General features: G+C 37.8%; 1 protein-coding gene across 7 annotated transcripts in view; it reads left to right on the top strand.

Moving 5' to 3' along the window:
* Positions 1–19,698, top strand: part of LOC109077090 (oxysterol-binding protein-related protein 6-like) — a 75,906-nt gene that overhangs the window by 36,481 nt on the left and 19,727 nt on the right. For 4 of the 7 annotated variants that reach the window (XM_042730711.1, XM_042730710.1, XM_042730715.1 and 1 more), the window contains 6 exons: positions 10,123–10,291; positions 10,679–10,809; positions 12,022–12,129; positions 12,712–12,849; positions 17,319–17,406; positions 18,431–18,684. In XM_042730711.1, the coding sequence (XP_042586645.1) occupies positions 10,123–10,291; positions 10,679–10,809; positions 12,022–12,129; positions 12,712–12,849; positions 17,319–17,406; positions 18,431–18,684 (888 nt within the window). Of the gene's footprint in view, positions 1–4,642; positions 4,676–10,122; positions 10,292–10,678; positions 10,810–12,021; positions 12,130–12,711; positions 12,850–17,318; positions 17,407–18,430; positions 18,685–19,698 lie in introns of all 7 variants that reach the window. The other 3 variants (XM_042730709.1, XM_042730708.1, XM_042730712.1) reach the window with 1 other exon arrangement.

Genomic DNA, 19,698 nt, shown 5'->3' with positions numbered 1-19,698 from the left:
ATCTGATCATAGTCTATGTTTGATCAATTTAGCCTTCTCAAATCATCACGACTTGCCTAAAATAAAATCTAGATGTACCTACTAAAACAGTTCAAGAATATAACAATGTTTAAACATTAAACCTGCGCTATAACGAATGCGCATTATATCCAAGTTTGTTCAGAGAGTGGAAGCTAAAGCGTGCTTTGCAGGCATTTACTTGCATTTTTTTCAGAGGAAACAACTTAAAATAGCCTACGCCATCATTTTTGCTCATAAAGGTAAGAGTAATACATCATTCGGAACTTTAAAGGGTCTACTTGTATTTGTGTGCACTCACAATATCAACAAAACGTTGTGCTTTTATAAAATAAAGAAAACAAACTTGATCTCTTGAACAGGAGCGCTTCACAAAAATGAATCGAAACTCAGCAAATACATGCCTCACAGACATGAGAAATATATCTATAAAAAGCTTTAAATGGGTCATCGGATGCAAAATTCACTTTACAAGTATTTTGAACATAAATGTGTGTTGGAAGTGTATGTACACATCCATCCTGTAATGATAAAAATCCACCCGGTGTTTTTTTTTAAATCCCTATTTTAAAATCCCCTTTCTCAAATCATGCTGTTCTGAGATTCCTGTCTGAATGACGTAGTTCTGTACAGGCCCCTCCCACGATGCCCTGAGTGAGCTGAGAGCTGTCCGTCATTGTGTCGACTCGGGTGCAGGGGAAGACAAGAACCTCTCAGATTAAGCGATTTAGGTGTTTTGTTGTTGGATGTAATAATGAATAAAGCAGTCGTCATTTATTCCCGACATCTGAGCCGATGAAGACGCAGAGGATTAACGTTACTTTTGTTTTGAAGGTAATGCGTCGATCCCTGATGTCCGCATGAATCATTCATGATCCAGCTTCATCTACAGAAGAAGGGAGTGTAAGGGTTTTTATGAATCTTTGCAAATCCCCTTTCCTAATAATGTGCTGGTTAGCTTGTTTCATGGATGAAGTTTAGAGTTTGCTCGTCACCCCAAGAAGAGAGGGGCGGGGTCAGCAGAGCTCATTAGCATTTAAAGCAACATGGACTTAAAAAACAGCTTGCTGAAAACAGAGCTGATTTTGACAAGGTGTAAAAAGGATGTTTTTTACACTACCATTGAGAAATTTCATTTTCAAATCGATAAAGTCATTTCATTAAGACCCTAAAGAATCATATCAACTTGTGGAAAATAAGCATCTGATGACCCCTTTAAATTACCACTTAACGAAATAAAACAAATCGAAAACAAAAACTCTTTCATTATAATCATAATCCATAAAGATGCACTTCTCTCTAAAGGCATGTCTAGTGAGGAGATGGTTTCGTCACGGACTTAGAAAACACGAGTTTATTAGTAAATAATTCAAATATCTCCTTACTTTTCCCCCAACACATTCATGGTAATTACTTTTGCTGGGGCTTTGCAGCAAGCTTTAGCCTATTGTGTGCCTTTGAACATGGAACTCTTGTGCTGCTGCTGCGGGACACTAAACATAGCCGCTCTTGACAGTCGCTGTAGCACGGTCTTGTGTTGTTTCCACCAGCTCGGGAAATATTTTTCATCACTAATTGATGGATGTCTAAAATATAAAAATTAGGAGAAGTCTAAAACAGGCTTGAGGCCTGGCCCGCATCTGAACTATGACGTGAAAATTGGCCTGAAGCCCGGCCCGAGGGGTGTGAAAAAGTTGAGGCCCGTCGGGCCCGGGCTGAAATGCAGGGCTCTAGTTCCAACATTGCAATTCAGGCATCTGCATCAGTTTAAAATGTCAAAAATGTGCCTGCATGGCATGCACAAGTGGCTCAATTGTTTAGTAAATTTGCCACACGGTCTCAATGCAGCAGGGACTGCAGCTGATAGAGTTTTTAATGTGTGTCAGTTTTCTTAACCTTTAGGCACACATGCATGACCACTTACCCTCTGAACATCCTCATTATTGTAGTCCTTAACCTCAGCCAAAGCATCAGAGGACACCGCCTGCTGCGGTCTAACACTCTGAAGGCCTGACATTTGACTCAGTGGATCCATTATAAACCATTTAAACTGTTTCTGAACCTTTAACAGTATATCGGCCATGGTTTAAAGGACTTTTTTCTTTTATAATGGATCTACAGACAAAAGAGTGTGAGCGAATGGGACTGGCCATTTCCGTTTTGTTTTCTCATAAATGTTTTGTTGTCATTTATTTGGATCATTAATTAAGAATGAAAAAACACAGCTCAGCACGACTCAGAAAACATTTGAAGGTTATATGTAAGGTACAAGACATTTGACACCATAGTTGCATGTTTAAAATTATGTTGTTTAAAAGAATGTCTGCCCCATAGACGTTCATCATAAGTACATTACAGTGAAACCAACCTAGTGAAAAATAAACATACTAAAATCTATTTGAAATACATTTATTTCATGCAAGTATACTAAAAATACATTTACATATTCATGTTCTTAAAATACAAATAAAAATACCCTGCAATCGTACTGTTGGTATACTAAAATGGTATACATTAGAATGTCGTGGAAACGTTCATTTATTTCAGTAATTCAACTCAAATTGTGAAACTCGTGTATTAAATAAATTCAGTGCACACAGACTGAAGTAGTTTAAGTCTTTGGTTCTTTTAATTGTGATGATTTTGGCTCACAATTAACAAAAACCTACCAATTCACTATCTCAACAAATTAGAATACTTCATAAGACCAATAAAAAAACTGGCCTTCTGGAAAGTATGTTCATTTATTGTACATGTACTCAATATTTAGTAGGGGCTTCTTTTGGTTTAATTACTGGCTCAATTCGGCGTGGCATGGAGGTGATCAGTTTGTGGCACTGCTGAGGTGGTATGGAAGCCCAGGTTTCTTTGACAGTGGCCTTTAGCTCATCTGCATTTTTTAGTCTCTTGTTTCTCATTTTCCTCTGGTGAGTTTGCTGGCCAGTCAAGCACACCAACACCATGGTCATTTAACCAACTTTTGGTGCTTTTAGCAGTGTGGGCAGGTGCCAAATCCTGCTGGAAAATGAAATTCGCATCTCAAAAAGCTGGTCAGCAGAAGGAAGCATAAAGTGCTCCAAGATTTCTTGGTAAACGGGTGCAGTGACTTTGGTTTTCAAAAAACACAATGGACCAACACCAGCAGATGACATTGCACCCCAAATCATCACAGACTGTGGAAACCTAACACTGGACTTCAAGCAACTTGGGCTTTGAGCTTCTCCACCCTTCCACCAGACTCTATGGCCTTGGTTTTCAAATGAAATACAAAACTTGCTCTCATCTGAAAAGAGGACTTTGGACCACTGGGCAACAGTCCAGTTCTTCTTCTCCTTAGCCCAGGTAAGATGCCTCTGACGATGTCTGTGGTTCAGGAGTGGCTTAACAAGAGGAATACGACAACTGTAGCCAAATTCCTTGACTCGTCTGTGTGTTGTGGCTCTTGATGCCTTGACCCCAGCCTCAGTCCATTCCTTGTGAAGTTCACTCAAATTCTTGAATCGATTTTGCTTGACAATCCTCATAAGGCTGCGGTTCTCTCGGTTGGTTGGTTGTGCATCTTTTTCTTCCACAGTTTTTCCTTCCACTCAACTTTCTGTTAACATGCTTGGATACAGCACTCTGTGAACAGGCAGCTTCTTTGGCAATGAATGTTTGTGGCTTACCCTCCTTGTGAAGGGTGTCAATGATTGTCTTCTGAACAACTGTCAGATCAGCAGTCTTCCCAATGATTGTGTAGCCTAGTGAACCAAACTGAGAGACCATTTAGAAGGCTCAGGAAACCTTTGCAAGTGTTTTGAGTTGATTAGCTCATTGACATGCCAACATATTCTAATTTGTGAATTGGTGGGTTTTTGTTAATTGTGAGCCAAAATCATTACAATTAAAAGAAGTTAAGCCTTAAACTACTTCAGTCTGTGTGCACTGAATTTATTTAATACACGAGTTTCACAATTTGAGTTGAATTACTGAAATAAATAAACTTTTCCACAACATTCTAATTTATTGAGTTGCACCTGTACTTAAAGTCTGCTAAATTAGAAACAACTCATTTTGTACTTAATGCACTTTAATTGTGTGGAAGTATTGCTGAAGTCCAACTAAAGATGAAATGAAGTTTATTTGATCGAGAGATTAGGAACTATTGCATTTAAAGACAGATATTATTCAAAGATCATATAATCCTCATCAATAGTGACATTAAAACTCATTTTAGGCTTTCTATAAAGAAATGAGCATTGTGCACAAGTAGTACTCCAAATACAGTTTAATTATCATCTTTATATCGGTAAGTCTCAAGAAATATGCCAGTAAATATGTTAATAGATTTGAACTATACTTAGCATGAAATAAATGCATTTTAAATATATTACTTTTTTACTTGGGCAATTTTTTGCTTGTTTTTAAACTGAGTGACAAAACAAAATAAGTTTCTGTGGTACTGGACAGATCCACATATGCTGTTGACCTTATTATAGACCTTATTGTTTTCATTCCCTAATAAGGTCATCTGTAATAAGCTGGGAAGGTTTTCTGTGATGTTGACAATAATAGAGTGTGTGTATGAGTAAGTCTTGAGGTGTGTTTGGTTAAATATGTATCTGGCTCTTGTGTTCACCCCCAGGTCCAGTCACTTCCCCAGTCACACAGTGCTAAAGTAAGCAGAACCTACACTGTGATGTTATCTTGGTGTTACAGTGACATCACCACGCTGTAGTCTCTCAACCCCTTGCATGCAGTGCTGCTTTACATTCTCTCTGCAAAACATTATGTCAGTGTGACCTTTTTAGAAATAGCTTTAGGTTACTTTTGTAACCCAAGTTCTCTGAGGGAGATGAGAGGGATATGGGGCTATTAAATCTCTATACCATCACACATTCAGGCTCTTCCTTACTAAACTGGGGTTACAATTGTAACCAGTAGTTATCTTATAGTCCACTTGCTTGACATCTCATCGTCTGATATGTAAAACATTTGTAAAGATCTTAAAATAAGGCCACCTGTACATGTCCAATCCCCAAAAAGGTATGCAGATTTGGAACAACAAGAGGGTGAGTAAATGATGAAAAAAAGCATTTCTCTTTTGATTGAACTATTATTTCCCTTCAAGACCCTGCTTTTAGCATTGCATTGGCTTTAATGAGTTCTAGGCTATAAAATTTCACCAACATGTAAAGGGGAAGCCTAATCTACCAGTAAACAGGTCTTCTGTTAAGATACCTTTAAACAGGACTCAAGAATCATTCCCCCAGTAGAATGAACTCGAACTCCTGAAGGCCTTTTAATTCATGATTAAAAAATGCATCTTGATGGCTTCACTTAACCGGTGAGACAAGTGTTTTAGATTGCTGTACCTCTTGCTGGATTTGCAAAACAAACAAAGGACTGCTCACCATGTCGGGGAAGTCATGGCCTAATGGTTAGAGAGTCAGAATCTTAATCCAAAGGTTGCGAGTTCGAGTCTCGTGCCGGCAGGAATTGTAGGTGTGGGGAAGTGAATGTACAGCGACTGAGGTGCCCTTGAGCAAGGCGCTGAATCACCAACTGCTCCCTGGGCGCCACAGCATAAATGGCTGCCCACTGCTCCGGGTGTGTGTTCACAGTGTGTGTGTGTTCACTGCTGTGTGTGTGCACTTTGGATGGGTTAAATGCAGAGCAAGAATTCTGAGTATGGTTCACCATACTTGGCTGTATGTCACTTCACTTTCACTTACATCATCCACCAGATATAAACAGTACATCTCTTCTCCTCCCTACACCTGAATGGGTTGGATGAAAAGCTGGGATTTGAAAATCCAAACTAGAAAACCCAGTTTGACGCAGTAGGGAAAAATGCCAGATTGGGTGTAAAGTTATCTTAGATAGGATGTGAACCTGAAGCATGCAGGATTAATAGAAACTCTTCAGCTCACTGACATGCATCACTGTGGTGAATGTGGGTAGGAATCTTATATCAGACAGCCTTGATATCCAACCTGTTGAAATTTCATGATGGAATCATATGCTTAGTAGCCAGAATGGTACACCCCTGATTTACCTTCAAAACCTGAATTTTATGCTGATCCAGTGCCTCTGATCCAGCAATGTCTAATAGAGCATAGAAACAGAATTATCTGCGTTTCTTATACATGTGGTCTACACCGGGCATAACTGCTTGAAGCTGTCTACACTGAAAGCATCAAAGCAGAAATTCCGAAATTCATGTGCAGTATGCCCGAAATAGAACTGGGCATCAGTTTTCTGTCGGTGCCTCATCATGTCTTGCGTCAACAAGGTTTTACACTTTAAGTCAAGTAACAACCTAATGGAATTAGCTCAAGGCCTAAGAATTATCGGAAACATGGCAGTTTAACTTGGACTGGAAACCTTAAATGGTCACGAGAACACCAGTTTCAGCACCGGTTGGTTTTCACTTGGGATGCGCCGATACCAATTCTGAGTTTACTGTATATACTGATACCGATACTGGCTTCGATACTGAGCTCTTGTACTCAAACTAGTACTCGTTAAATTACTCGTTACACAGCAATTGATTAGTGCCATATTCAGACAAAGAAACACTGACAACAGAACAGAATGGAGTTATTATTATAGATTAAGGATATCTAAGAAGTATATGAAATAAACATATTGTCCGATAATATCGACAAAAAAATATATCGGTCAGGCTCTAGTAAATAGCCTAATCTTTTGTTATCCTCGAAGAGCGTCAGTTATGTGGTAGCCTAATTATTGCGGGGGAAATTAATTGTAATCTTAATATAATAATAAAAGTAACTCCATAATAATAAAAGGGCTAATAAAATAAGAATGTAACAGGCCTACATTAATTGGACATGCCAGATCCTCTTAATATTGCCAATAATTTATGTTTTTGACAATATCTCTGGCTATCGTCGATACAAGATCATCGTCTTTCAACGCAACCCAGCAAGGGGAGGTTATCACAGGCATGTCCGCTACGCCACTGGACAGCACGTTGCCTGTTACTTCATGTGGGCTTGGGTCTTGTTGAGCGCAGTGGCACTAAGATAATTATATTTCACACACTTTTTTTTTTTCCAGATGCAGTAGGATTAGTCCAACGAATCATTCGGTTTGTAATGCATACCGAACCGTAATGGTTCAATACGAATACGTGTATCGTTACACCCCTAGTACATATGCATCCTTGAGATCTGTTGAGGTAAACAATTTTTTTTTCTATGTACAGAAATCAGAGATTCAGAATATTGATACACAAATCTGTGATTTGAATTCTGAGATAACCGTTGAAAGTTTCAGATCCAGAACAGGGAAAATGCCTCATTCCTTCTTGATAGAGTTGCCACTCTGCCTAGAACAAACTTGGAATAAAAGACATTAGTGGGCCTTGCATCCCCGACAATATTCCCCGCAACAGTGACCCTGATTATTGGTCCTCAGACAAGGTGAGAAGGTGAACCCAGTCCTCTAAAGGAGGGAAGACCTCACCGACCATCAATGCGGGCATGCCTCCTACTGTAAGGTGTTTTGCTGGAAATCCTGCATAAAGATTGCTGTTCTGTGAAGCACCCTTGGAGAGAGTTTGTGGTAATGAGAGCAAGCAATTGACAGCAGTGCCTTAGCACACTAGACAGATGGCAATATCCTGTTTGGAGATAGCTCTTTATGGAAGCCATGAATGTTTGGCCAGTCAATGAAATAAAATCTTCCCTCTGTTCAGTGCTGGTAAGCCTGTTGTCAAGACAGCTAATTGTTCTCTGTCTGTGACAGCTGGGGTGGGCAACTCTGGTCCTTGAAGTCCTCTGTCCTGCAGAGTTTAGCTCCAACCCTGATCAAACTCACCTATGTGTAACATTCTAGTGTTCCTTAAGACCTTGACTAGGTTGTTCAGGTGTGTTTGATTAAGGCTGAATCTAAACTCTGTAAAGCTTTCTACACACTGCACGATTTTAGCAGTCCTATAAGATCATTGCTGGTCACACTCTGCTACATGGATCGAATAAACTTGGGTGCGACATGCATGTAGACTGTACGATGATGATACCTATTGACTCGTAGGCTATGACGCACATTTCTATAGAAGAATAAAACGTCATTAGCATGCGCTAGTCTTAAACAAAAAGAGCATAATGATCCACACTTTGTCAGATGTAGTTTTTATGTGTGCTGAAAAAAAGTTTAAGCGGCGAAAGAGGAAGGAATAAGAGCTTGAGGTAAGCAGTTTTATGTTTTATGTATGTCGCATTGATTTCATGTCGCATTTTTACTGGTTGGTCAGTAAATGTGGGTTGTAACTGCAAACACACTGTGTGATGAACATGCTGAATTTCTGACACTACCAGAAAATTATCATAGGCTATTTTTGGTCGCAAGACTGTGACAACAGCCATCTTTGAACCTCTCTCACTGTACGACATAGGACCACCAATCAGGAGCCACGCTCACAGAAATCGCCACGATTGTTTCACGATATCAGGCTTTGTCTGGGACAGCCGAAAATCATGCTGTGTGTCTCTGGCTTAAGGCATTGGACCTCGAGGGCCAGAGTTGCCCACCCTTGTCTATAAGATACACACAACTTTCTAAACCTTGTAGAAAAAACAAGTACAAAAAGGTATTTTACTCGCCTAAAGATGTCAAAATTCACAGCCAAATAAATAGTAACTCTACATTTTCTCTCTCTGGATGGTTGAACAACGTGTAGTGTACTGAGGACATATGTAGATGGCACAGGTTGGAAAAATGTTAGATTAAATGCTGAGCCTGTGCAGTAGGTCATATAAATAAGGGGGAGGTTCCCAAACCTGGTCCTGGAGTACCCCCAGTGGTACACATTTTGGATGTCTCCCTTACTTGACACACACATTTCAGGTTTTGGAGTCTCCACTAATGCGCTGATGAGTTGATTCAGGTGTGCTTGATCAGGTAACCATACGGAATGTGCAGAGTTGTGGTTTCTCCATGACCAGGGTTGGGAACTGATGCCCTAATGCAGTGGATCTCAATTCCAGTCCTCGCGCACCACAGCTCTGCATGTTTGGTATCCTTCTCTTATTGCTTCAGACGTTTGTTCTATTCGACTATAAGTGCCCTGCAAAGTGGACATCACAGGATATTTCACCATGATTCCAGTCCAAAGGGACCTATATGTTTCATTAACAGGGCATTGAAAGTACACAAGATGTGAATTTAAATTTGTTTTTATTCACAGAGGTATTATGTCACACTTCACACTTCTCTAGTAAGTTTCGTCTGTGTGAAGATGCTGCAGGCAGTGGTGTAGCGCAAACCCGTGAATGAATGTTCTGAAGTGAAGTAAACTTCAACAGATTTCCCCTGCTCAGGGAGCAATGAACACTGTGTAGGGACCATGTCAATGGGAACACAGTTCATGCATGGAGCTCTCTTCTAACAAGCTGGTTATTTGAATCAGGTGTGTTTTATAAGAGAGACATGCAAAATATGCAGAGCAGTTGAGAGCCCTAGTGTACTGACAAGTGGTCTAAAGGCGTGGTAGTGTAAGGCTTCACGAATGGCCACACAGTTGCATGTACTGTACTATAATAAGATGTTGAGTGAGTTAACTTCATAAGAGCAGACTCTGATCTTATCTGCATCCTTAAATTCAAAGCATACAGTTGGTGCAGTAAAAAACAAAGTTTTAAAATAACCTGGGTGTCAGCAGCTCTGAATGATAGGGTTTTGTTCTGACACAGCCACCTCTACTTATAACTAAGCGCTGTAAAGCCTGTGCTGACTTTGTATGATTATGTGATTGTTGTTTTGATTCGTGTTAACACATTAACGCATGCTGGTGCTTCACATGTCATCCTGTGCTGAAGTACGAAGTAGCTTTATTTCACTGTTGACCTGTGAGCTTAACTTCACACTGCTTGGCTTGATGTGTGTGTGATGTGTGCTGTGAACGCTTTACTGAAATCTAACTAAACTATACTCCTCTGATCTAGACTTCAGATGTCCCCAGTTGGGTTTTTTCCTCAGTCGATGGAATCACTCAACTCTGAGAGGGCTGTGTTCAGAGGCCCACGTTGCTGGTTATCCCAAGACTGTGTCTGGGATCACTTCTGTCTCACTGTAGTGTGTGTGTGTGTGTTTCAGGTTCCCCTGAGTGCAAGTATGTCTCAAGTGTGTCTCCACGCCTCTAATCCTAACCTTTGTGTGGAGTTGGCTGATTTTCAAACCCCGGTCACACGTCTGACTGACAGTATCGACAGCGCCAGTGACTACATCAAACTACAGGAAGATTTCTGCATAGTTGCGCAAAAAGGTGAACAAAGCATTCATGCCAGTGTCACTGGATCTACATTGCCATGGCAGGAGAAATTTAGTGTTTTTAATTTGAGATTTTTTTTTTGTAAATTGCTTAAAAAGACTTAAAAAGGTTTTCTGAATCTGTGAGCTCATTGTTACTGTTACAGTGTTGTGTACAAGTTTGTAAGACTAAAATGAGTCAAGTAGTCGGGATGCATTTTTTATTTTAGTGGAGGTTCCCTGGATATGTTGGAAACACTGCTTCAGGGAGTCAGTTACACACTGAAAAACAAAAGGTGCGCAGCTGTTTTTGAGTGATAGCGGGCGACAGGACCAGGTCACAGGTTCTGACCCGGAGACACAGCCTGTACTCAGCATGAACCTGTGTGTGTGTCTGTTGCAGTGCACTCTCTTCTGAAGTCTGCCTTCAACACTGTGGCCATAGAGAAGGAGAAGATTAAACAGGTGTTGTTGGAACAAGAGCAGACCGGCCAATCACATCAGATTATAACCCTCCGCCGCTCCCTATCACAGGTCAGCTCCGCCCACCACACGCTGTTACTGTTATCATCAACAAAAACAGAGTTTACCTTTTATTTGTGTACATTTACACAATATACATATGACTTCATTAATTGCTGTATGTTTTTAGTAAGACTTTCATCAAAGACTTTTACACTAAAGTTAAAAATTTTGGGGTAATTTTTGTTTTTTTTTAAAGAAAATGTATACTTTTATTAAGTAAGGATGCATTAAATTGATTGAATACAATGTTTTTTTTTTTTTTTTTTTCAAATAAATGCTGTTCTTTCGAACTTTCTATTCATCAAAGAATCCTGGGGGAAAAATCACGGTTTCCACAAAAAATATTAAGCAGCACAAACTGAATCATGTGACACTGAAGACTGGAGTAATGATGCTGAAAATTTAGCTTTGTATCACAGGAATAAATTACATTTTAAAATAACCCCCATTTCCATTAAACATATTTTATTGGACTGTTACAGTTTTAATGCAAGTAGAAAACTAAACTCACTCAGGGATTTGTTTAGTAAAATTTTACCTGAAATGATTTGTTTTTTTGTTGTTGTTTAAAAAAAAAAAAGTTGTATAATTTTATCTTGCCTTTTTACTTGTATTATTATTTGTTAACTTGTATTATTCCAATATGAAGATCAGGGGTCGGCAAACTTTTCGCCATAACGTGCCATTTTTAATTTTTCTGGTTAACCACTGTGCCAACTTCCCTCCCCCCCACCCCCCATTATACAGAATGCATTAATGCTTTGTACAGTACATACACATTTTTAAATTATACAAAAAACAATAGGCCTCTTTGATTTTCATGCAAATAGTTTCTGAAGATTTTTTGCATACAATTTTTTCAAACTTTTCGAAACTTTTCAAAAGTTTCTTGAATAAAAGATATACGGTGTGACTGTACTGAACATCACTGTATGTGTGTGTGACAAGGCCAATGCATTAAAACCCTTCAGTTTAATCACCGTTAAATATCAATGCGCTGCTTTAATTGGTGCGCTCACATTCAGAGGCTCATAAACTTGTCAGCATTGATTCACAGATTCACAGTTTCATCCTCTAGCCTAAGACAAATAGATTTGTCGTAAAGATTTATTCTTTGAATGTAAGTTAATGTCTCTGGATCCAGTGTTTTTTTGTTTGTTTGTTTGTTTGACCCCTCATACACTCATCTACTCACTTGTTCTGGATGGTTGTGTTGTCTAGGCCTTGTCCCAGAATGCTGAGCTGAAGACCCGTCTGAACCGGATCCACTCTGAGTCGGTTCTGTCTGACCAGGTCGTCAGTGTGAACATCATCAGCAGTCCTGACGAGGTCTGATATCCTTCTGCTCCGAACCATTTGAGTTCCTAACAGTGAAATGTTTTGAATGTGGATGACACTTCAATATGCAGGTCAGGATGTGTGGATCTAATTATCCCTTTTTATGGTTGAGAAGAGCATAAAACCACCTGGAGCTACAGGGTTATTAATCACTCATTTCCGTGATCATACAGACAGTCACTGTTTAAGCTTGAAATCTCTAACATTTGCTCTCGTTTGGGTCTTTAAAGGGTGAAACGGATAGAAAGTGACACTCAGTACTCTGGCCTCATACACTCTGGCTGCAATACAACCAAACAGAGCGATCATTAGACATAATGAGTCCCACGAGAAGGCTGCTCGTACTGATCAACCATGTGTTTAACTATTGGCAGCAGACAATGTGTTTCAAGGCTTTCACTTTCTACAGGAATTAAATCCTTCAGCTTTTGTGCTCCTCACATCGGGTTGTATGTCTTTGTGCGATGGCCTTGAGTAAAAGTGGCTGCTTGTGATAAACATTAGCCCTACAAACACAAATCTGCAAGTGACACACCGTGAAATCCTTTAATTGTGTATGTTTGTGTTTTGTAGGCAGGTGATCCGCTCCACGTGGGCATCCCTCTCTCTCAGCAGGTGTCCAATGAGAGCAGACTCTCCATGTCAGAGTCAGTCTCTGAGTTCTTCGATGCGCAAGAGGTGCTTCTGTCCGCCAGTTCATCAGAGAATGAGGTGAGAAGTCTGTTTGTGTGTGTGTTAATGTTAAAGTTATAAAGAGGGGAAAATAAGTATTGAACACGTAAACCATTTTTCCCAGTTAATATATTTCTTAAGGTGCTGTCGACATGAAATTTTGGTAACAACCCATATATATATATATATATATATATATATATATATATATATGATAAAAAAGTAAAAACAGTAAAATTGTAAATTATGACTTAAAGGAGCCATGTGTAATGTCTGGCAAAAAAAACAAGTCATACTCCACATTCCATACCAGATGGGGGCAGTATGCCTCAATAAAGTGAATTGGTCTACTCTAGAGTAACAAACGAGAAACGGCATAGTCTCTATGATCCGCCCCTACCTTCACAACAACCCTAGAGCCATAGCCGAAGCCTAAAGGACGTTTTGCCTCCATAGGAACGTTGGGTGATGTCAAGTGATTTTGAAACATGACATCTTCAAGCTACTCCCCTTCACCTTTACCAGTGAATATGTTCATATTCGTTTTGTTCATATTACATTTTGAGTTGTATATACACATTATTTAAATTAAATTGATTTGACAGACAGCATTCTGTCAACATCATTGGTCAACATCAGACAGCTGATGTTGGCCAAGCTAGCACCAACCAACGTAACCAGAGCTGCCAACTCTCAAGCATTCACCGTGAGACACACGCAATTGACTCTTTTCACACGCTTTCAAAAACTTGACCGCTCTGAATATAGTGAGTGAGTGCGCGCGCGGCCGGGCAGCGCTCTCTCTCTCTCTCTCTCTCTCTCTCTCTCTCTCTCGGGTTCATTATCATCGAAGACATTTCAAGCTTCTTAGGTAATGTTACATTTTAGCATCAGCTTGGTAGAGACGGGCTTTGGTAGATAACAGGTGAAAAACCGGATCGGATCTGTGGGTAAGTTATAGCTAGCTAATTATCAAACGCAGCTACGGTTAGCCATCGCTAACATTAGCACGTTTATCGAACAGCCTTCGATCCATTTCTATGTTATAACTTCCCGAAAAAAATACGCAAACATATAAAACAAACTTCTAGCGAAATACTAACAGCATCTTACTTAACAATCCAAAAGAAATGTTGCAAGTTCGGAGTCGAAGCTCATTTCTTTCAAGTCCATCAGTTGTCTCCAGCGATGGAAAGCAGTGCCGATGTTTACTCTGGTTCGGCTCCTTTTCTTATCGGATTTGATTTGTGACTCCGAGCGCGGTTGTTTCCCTGTAGCGGGTGGTGGTGGTAGGTGTCTCTTGCCAAGGGCTTCAGCCATCCTTCCGCTCTCTTCCCTGAACTGAAATGAAGTAGTGGGCTGTACCTTCCACACGATTCCAGTACGCCCACAAGCCGTGCGAGTTATTCGTGTATTGCAGGTTGGCTGGTGGTTATGTTGCCCGCATACCACCTCCCATGGCCGAAACTGGTATTACGACACCTGTCGGGCCGTGGCTAGTAATGCTAATGCTAATTAAGGTTGATATCTCTGCAGCACTATAACTTGACATTTTTTTAATGACATCATCGCCCTTTTTTTTTCTCATTCTTTTGATGCGTGTAGGTCATTTTTTGGATATTTTTACCTCAATTTTTACACATGGCACCTTTAAAACAACAGTTTTCTATTGTTATAAATTTAAAATATAATTTATTCCTGTGATGCGCAGCTGTATTTTCAGCATCATTACTCCAGTCTTCAGTGTCACATGATGCTTCAGAAATCAATCTAATATACTGATTTGCTGCTCAAGAAACATGTACTGTATTATTATCAATGTTGAAAACAGTTGTGCTACTTAATATTTTGTGGAAACCATCACCAACCGAAACCAAAGTTTTTAGGGATTCTTTGAACATTAGATAGATCAAAAGAACTTAATTTATTTAAAATATAATTTTTTTCTACGATAGAATTTCTACAGTTCAGTTAACAAAGAATGAAATTTACTTTGTTTTTTATAGAAATAAGTACAAACATTGAAACCAGCATTTCTCAATGACATCAGAGCAACTCAACATATGAGTTTCAGTACATAATTCCCATATTTCCACGAGTAACTTCTAGGAATAATTATTATTATTATTATGAAGAATGACTAGATGTGTCCAAACTTGTACATATTCAAGCTCAAGTGAATCATTGAAATTACCAGTTCGGATTTATCAGCTGTCAGTCCCTTACCAAAAAGTAGTATACTTCAAGTTTATTTTATTAAGTAAAGTTCAAGTATATTATAAGTATACTTTATGTAGCAAGTATATACATATCAGTGTCCTAGTGGTATATTTGTAAGTGTACTTTAAATACTCCTTGGGACTACATTGGCCCACTTTCTAGTATATAAAAATATACTTTTAAGTATACTTTAAGTATAACAGTAGCAAACTTTGAGTACAAAACTAGTTTGCCTCTATGTTTGTAGTTTGTACTGCAGTTATACTAAAAGTGAACTTACAGATATACTGATAGTTTACTAATTAAATACTTTTTACACTTTGAAGTATACTCTCAGTTAGGGATATGCCGGTATCAAATTTTCCTGTTGCGATTAATTGATAATGTTTTGTCACGGTATGCGGTATTATCACGGTATTGAAATTAAGTTTTAAAAAAGTGGTCATAATACAGTATAACAGGTTAAATAACTTTTTTCTTATAACAAAAATAACTGAACATTTAAATACAATAAAGAAATACAAAAAAATATATTTAAAGTTAAAAATTTTACACCGATTAAAGTGCAAAAGAACTTTAAAGACCCATAGGTATCACTTTAGAATAAGACCTCATTAGTTAACCTTAGTTAATGCATTAACATTACATTCACAATGAGCAATAGCTACATTTGCTACAGAAGTTACTAATCTTTGTTAAAAAATACAAGTCTTAGCTCATGTTAGCTCATTAAATAACAAAGTTGCAACTTTCGATTTTAACAATGTGTTATTAAATATTGGAATACCTAAGATTAATGAATGTTCAGAAGAATTTTTCATTGGCAGTTTGTAACCAATGAAGCCCTAATGTAAAGTGTTAATGAACAATAAAGAATCAAAACACTTTCAAACAATATCTAGGACATGTTGTAGTCCAGATTAAAATGGAAAAAAAATTATGGAAATATATAAATATAATTTTATATTATTTAAATGTTTAGGAAGTAGCAGCTGTTTTATTTATGGGGTTTCCAGGGTAAGGACTGCAGTTTCTGCAGTTTAGCGCCATCTGCTGTCAGAGAGTGAATGTGCTTTCATTCAGCACGTCTCTCACGTGTTCCTCCATGTGCTTCTAGTGTGTGCTTGTTTACATCAGAGCTCAAATGGGTCTTTAAAGCAGCATACAACGGTGTTGTGCATTTTGACCAGTTGATGGGAAAAGTATTCTTAAAATGCATTTCAAATTCTTAATAATTTGTAATATATAATTATTCTCGGTATTTGGAAGTGCCCACGATAACAATATCGTGCATATTCATTACCGCGATATATCGCATTACCGAATACCGGCACAAGTCTACTCTCAGTAAACTACTAGTTTAGTAGTTTTATACTGCAAGTGTACTCATAAGTTTTCTTTAAGTGAACTTTACATTATATTTTAAGCATACTACTATGTCCCTATTTAGGTTTGAATTTGTATATATTTTGTTATATGAATATCTGAACGCACAAAACATCCAAAGAAAGAACAGGGTATCTGCTTGAAAACAAAAATATTTTATTCTAGCTTCATGCAATCTTTATTAAACACTTTAATGTGGGTAAGTTTAATAAAAAATAAAGAAATAACATTTTGAACAAAAAAACTGAAAAAAGACTATGAATTGGATTCAGAATGATAATCAAAACGTAGATGGAGTCGATCAACACCTCAAAGCTTGCTGTAATTATTACCTCTTCATCAGTCGACATTTTATTCCATAACGTTACAGTTTTGATGCCGTTTCATGTCAGATGATCGTGTTAGATTACATGTGTTAGTATCTGTTGTTTCTTTTTCTTCTTCAATTATACTTTTTTGTAAATTCTGTGCAGAAGATGTGTATAGCGCCCTCTACTGTATAACAATGAAAACACGGATTCTAGGAGCACAAGTATAGCTCAAATATATTTAGACTTTTTGTAAGTATAAGTCAAGTATACTTAAATGTCATTTTAAGTATATTTCTGAGTACATAAAGCCCATTTCTGAGAAGTAAATTAAGAGTAAACTAAAAGCATACTTTCCTATTTTTAGTTTAAAAGAAGTATACTAATAGCACACTTGAATAAACTTCTTTTTCGTAAGGGGTGTCATCTGTGTAAGCATGGTCTGTTTGTTTATTTGTATACTTGCACACTGCACTGCAGTAGGTCATTACACACACACACACACACACACACACACACACACATTGTACAGTTAGTCAGCACTGCGCAAAATGAAAGATAGTGAGTAACATCATCTCTCTCTCTCTCTCTCAGGCCTCTGATGACGAGTCTTACATCAGCGATGTGAGTGATAACATTTCAGAGGACAACGCCAGCGTCACAGATAACGTTTCCAGACAGAGTAAGATCGCTCTCCCTCCTCTTCGTTTTGTTCTGTTCATTAGAGCTGATGGGACACATGACCTTTGCATTACAAACACACACACACACACACACACACACACACACACACATGCTCTCTCCCTCCAATAGATCCAAACACACACACACGCACACACATCCACACACTTGAACTAAAAGACAAATCCTCTCACAAACACGCATATAATATATCATCTACAGTGTGTAAAGCAAGTAAAATTATGACAATTGTAATGTGAATATCAAAATATAAAATGCAAAGGGATTAATATCACAGGATCTGCCAAGAGCATGTTGGGGTCATATTTCATCCCAAAACCAAAAGAAAAGACAAAATTAGTTTAAATGTTTAAAAATGTAAAGATTGTTTTAGGACCTTTTTCTATTGAGTGTTTTGTTTTGTTTTTGTTATTTTCAGGAAAATGAATCACATTTATATTTATTCACATTAAAATAGTTACATTTTATTTAATTTATGTAAAATACTGTAGAATTATGGGTGTTATGAAAATAGTGTCTTCGTCTCTTATTACAATTTTGTTTTATTTCCCTTCTATGTTGGGAAGACATGTGACTTAGTTTTGAATTAATTAAAGTATCACTATCATTATATTGCAGACAGTGTCAATGTAGAATTATTGATACAAAAATATATTTCATAAAAATATATAAAAATTTATATTCCACATTTATATTATATTTATAATATTTTTTTTTTTTTCTTTTCAATTCACATCAATTTACATGTAGTTTTTATAAATTTTTATGTCAGTTTTAGTTATTTTTTATATTGAAAAAAGAGAAATGTTGCCTTTGCAATCTGCATAAATAAGTTTACATGTTTCAGTATTTTATTTCAGTTCATGTTTAATCTATTTCAATGAATGACAATGTTTTTATGGTTTTAGTTTTAGTTTCAGATAACTATAAAAACCCTGATTGTTGATACTCAGTATATCCTGCAACCCTGGTATCCCACGAGTAACCTTGTGTTTCTCCCTCAGTGCCTAATGGTGATCTGGCCAGTGGTGCGTTTCGTAACGGTAGACGTACCTGTCTCCCTGCTCCCGCCCCTGACACTTCCAACATTAACCTGTGGAACATCCTGAAGAACAACATCGGGAAAGACCTGTCGAAAGTGTCCATGCCAGTGGAGCTGAACGAGCCGCTGAACACACTGCAGCACATGTGTGAGGAGCTGGAGTACACAGAGCTGCTGGATAAAGCGGCTCAAACCGACGACCCCTATGAACGCATGGTACGCTCCAGCTCTTAAAGGGACAGCTCACCCTAAAAACAAATTCTGTCATCAGTAGCTCATTTTCATGTTGTTCCAAACCCATTAGACTTTTGTTTAAAACACAAATAAAAATGTACAATTTTGAGATTTGAAGTTGAACGAAAGTGGGTGGAATGACATCATGGTGAGTAAATGATGACAGAATTTCCATTATTAGGTGAGCTGTCCCTTTAAGAGAGTTAATGGATCTGAATTTTCAAAAGACATACACCTAACAAACATTTGAAACTGTTCTTTTTTGGCATCAGTGTTCCTATGAAGAAACTTTCCACTCCACACTAAAACACACTAAGGTTCTTTCACAAACTGATCACTGAAAGGTTTGAAAGGTTTTGTTGGTTCTTCTATGGCATCACTGCAAAAATACCCCAAGAGTGTATGTATAGTTGCTGGTCTAGTTGCTCTAACAAGCTTAACCATAATGTTCCACCAAATCAAAATCAAGTTCATCAGTCAGTAGTCCAGCTTAATATCAACCATCAAAACCAGACTATTGGCTTGAAACAACCAGCATAGACTAGCAAAGCAAAACCAGATACATATACAGTACAGACCAAAAGTTTGGAAACATTACTATTTTAAATGTTTTTGAAAGAAGATTCTTCTGCTCATCAAGCCTGCATTTATTTGATCAAAAATACAGAAAAAACAGTAATATTGTGATATATTATTACAACTTAAAATAATAGTTTTCTATTTGAATATACTTAAAAAAATAATTTATTCCTGTGATGCAAAGCTGAATTTTCAGCATCATTACTCCAGCCTTCAGTATCACATGTAACATCCAGTCTATCACATGATCATTTAGAAATCATTCTAATATTCTGATTTATTATGAGTGTTGGAAACAGTTCTGCTGTCTAATATATCTGATGAATAAAAGGTTAAAAAGAACTGCATTTATTCAAAGTAATAAAAAAAAAAATTCTAATAATATATATTCTAATAATATATTTTCTTTACTATCAC

Source organism: Cyprinus carpio, chromosome B9, assembly GCF_018340385.1.
Source record: "Cyprinus carpio isolate SPL01 chromosome B9, ASM1834038v1, whole genome shotgun sequence".
NCBI classification, from domain to species: Eukaryota; Metazoa; Chordata; class Actinopteri; order Cypriniformes; family Cyprinidae; genus Cyprinus; species Cyprinus carpio.
Note: the sequence above shows the minus strand (reverse complement) of the source record. Positions and strands in the feature narration are given on the sequence as shown.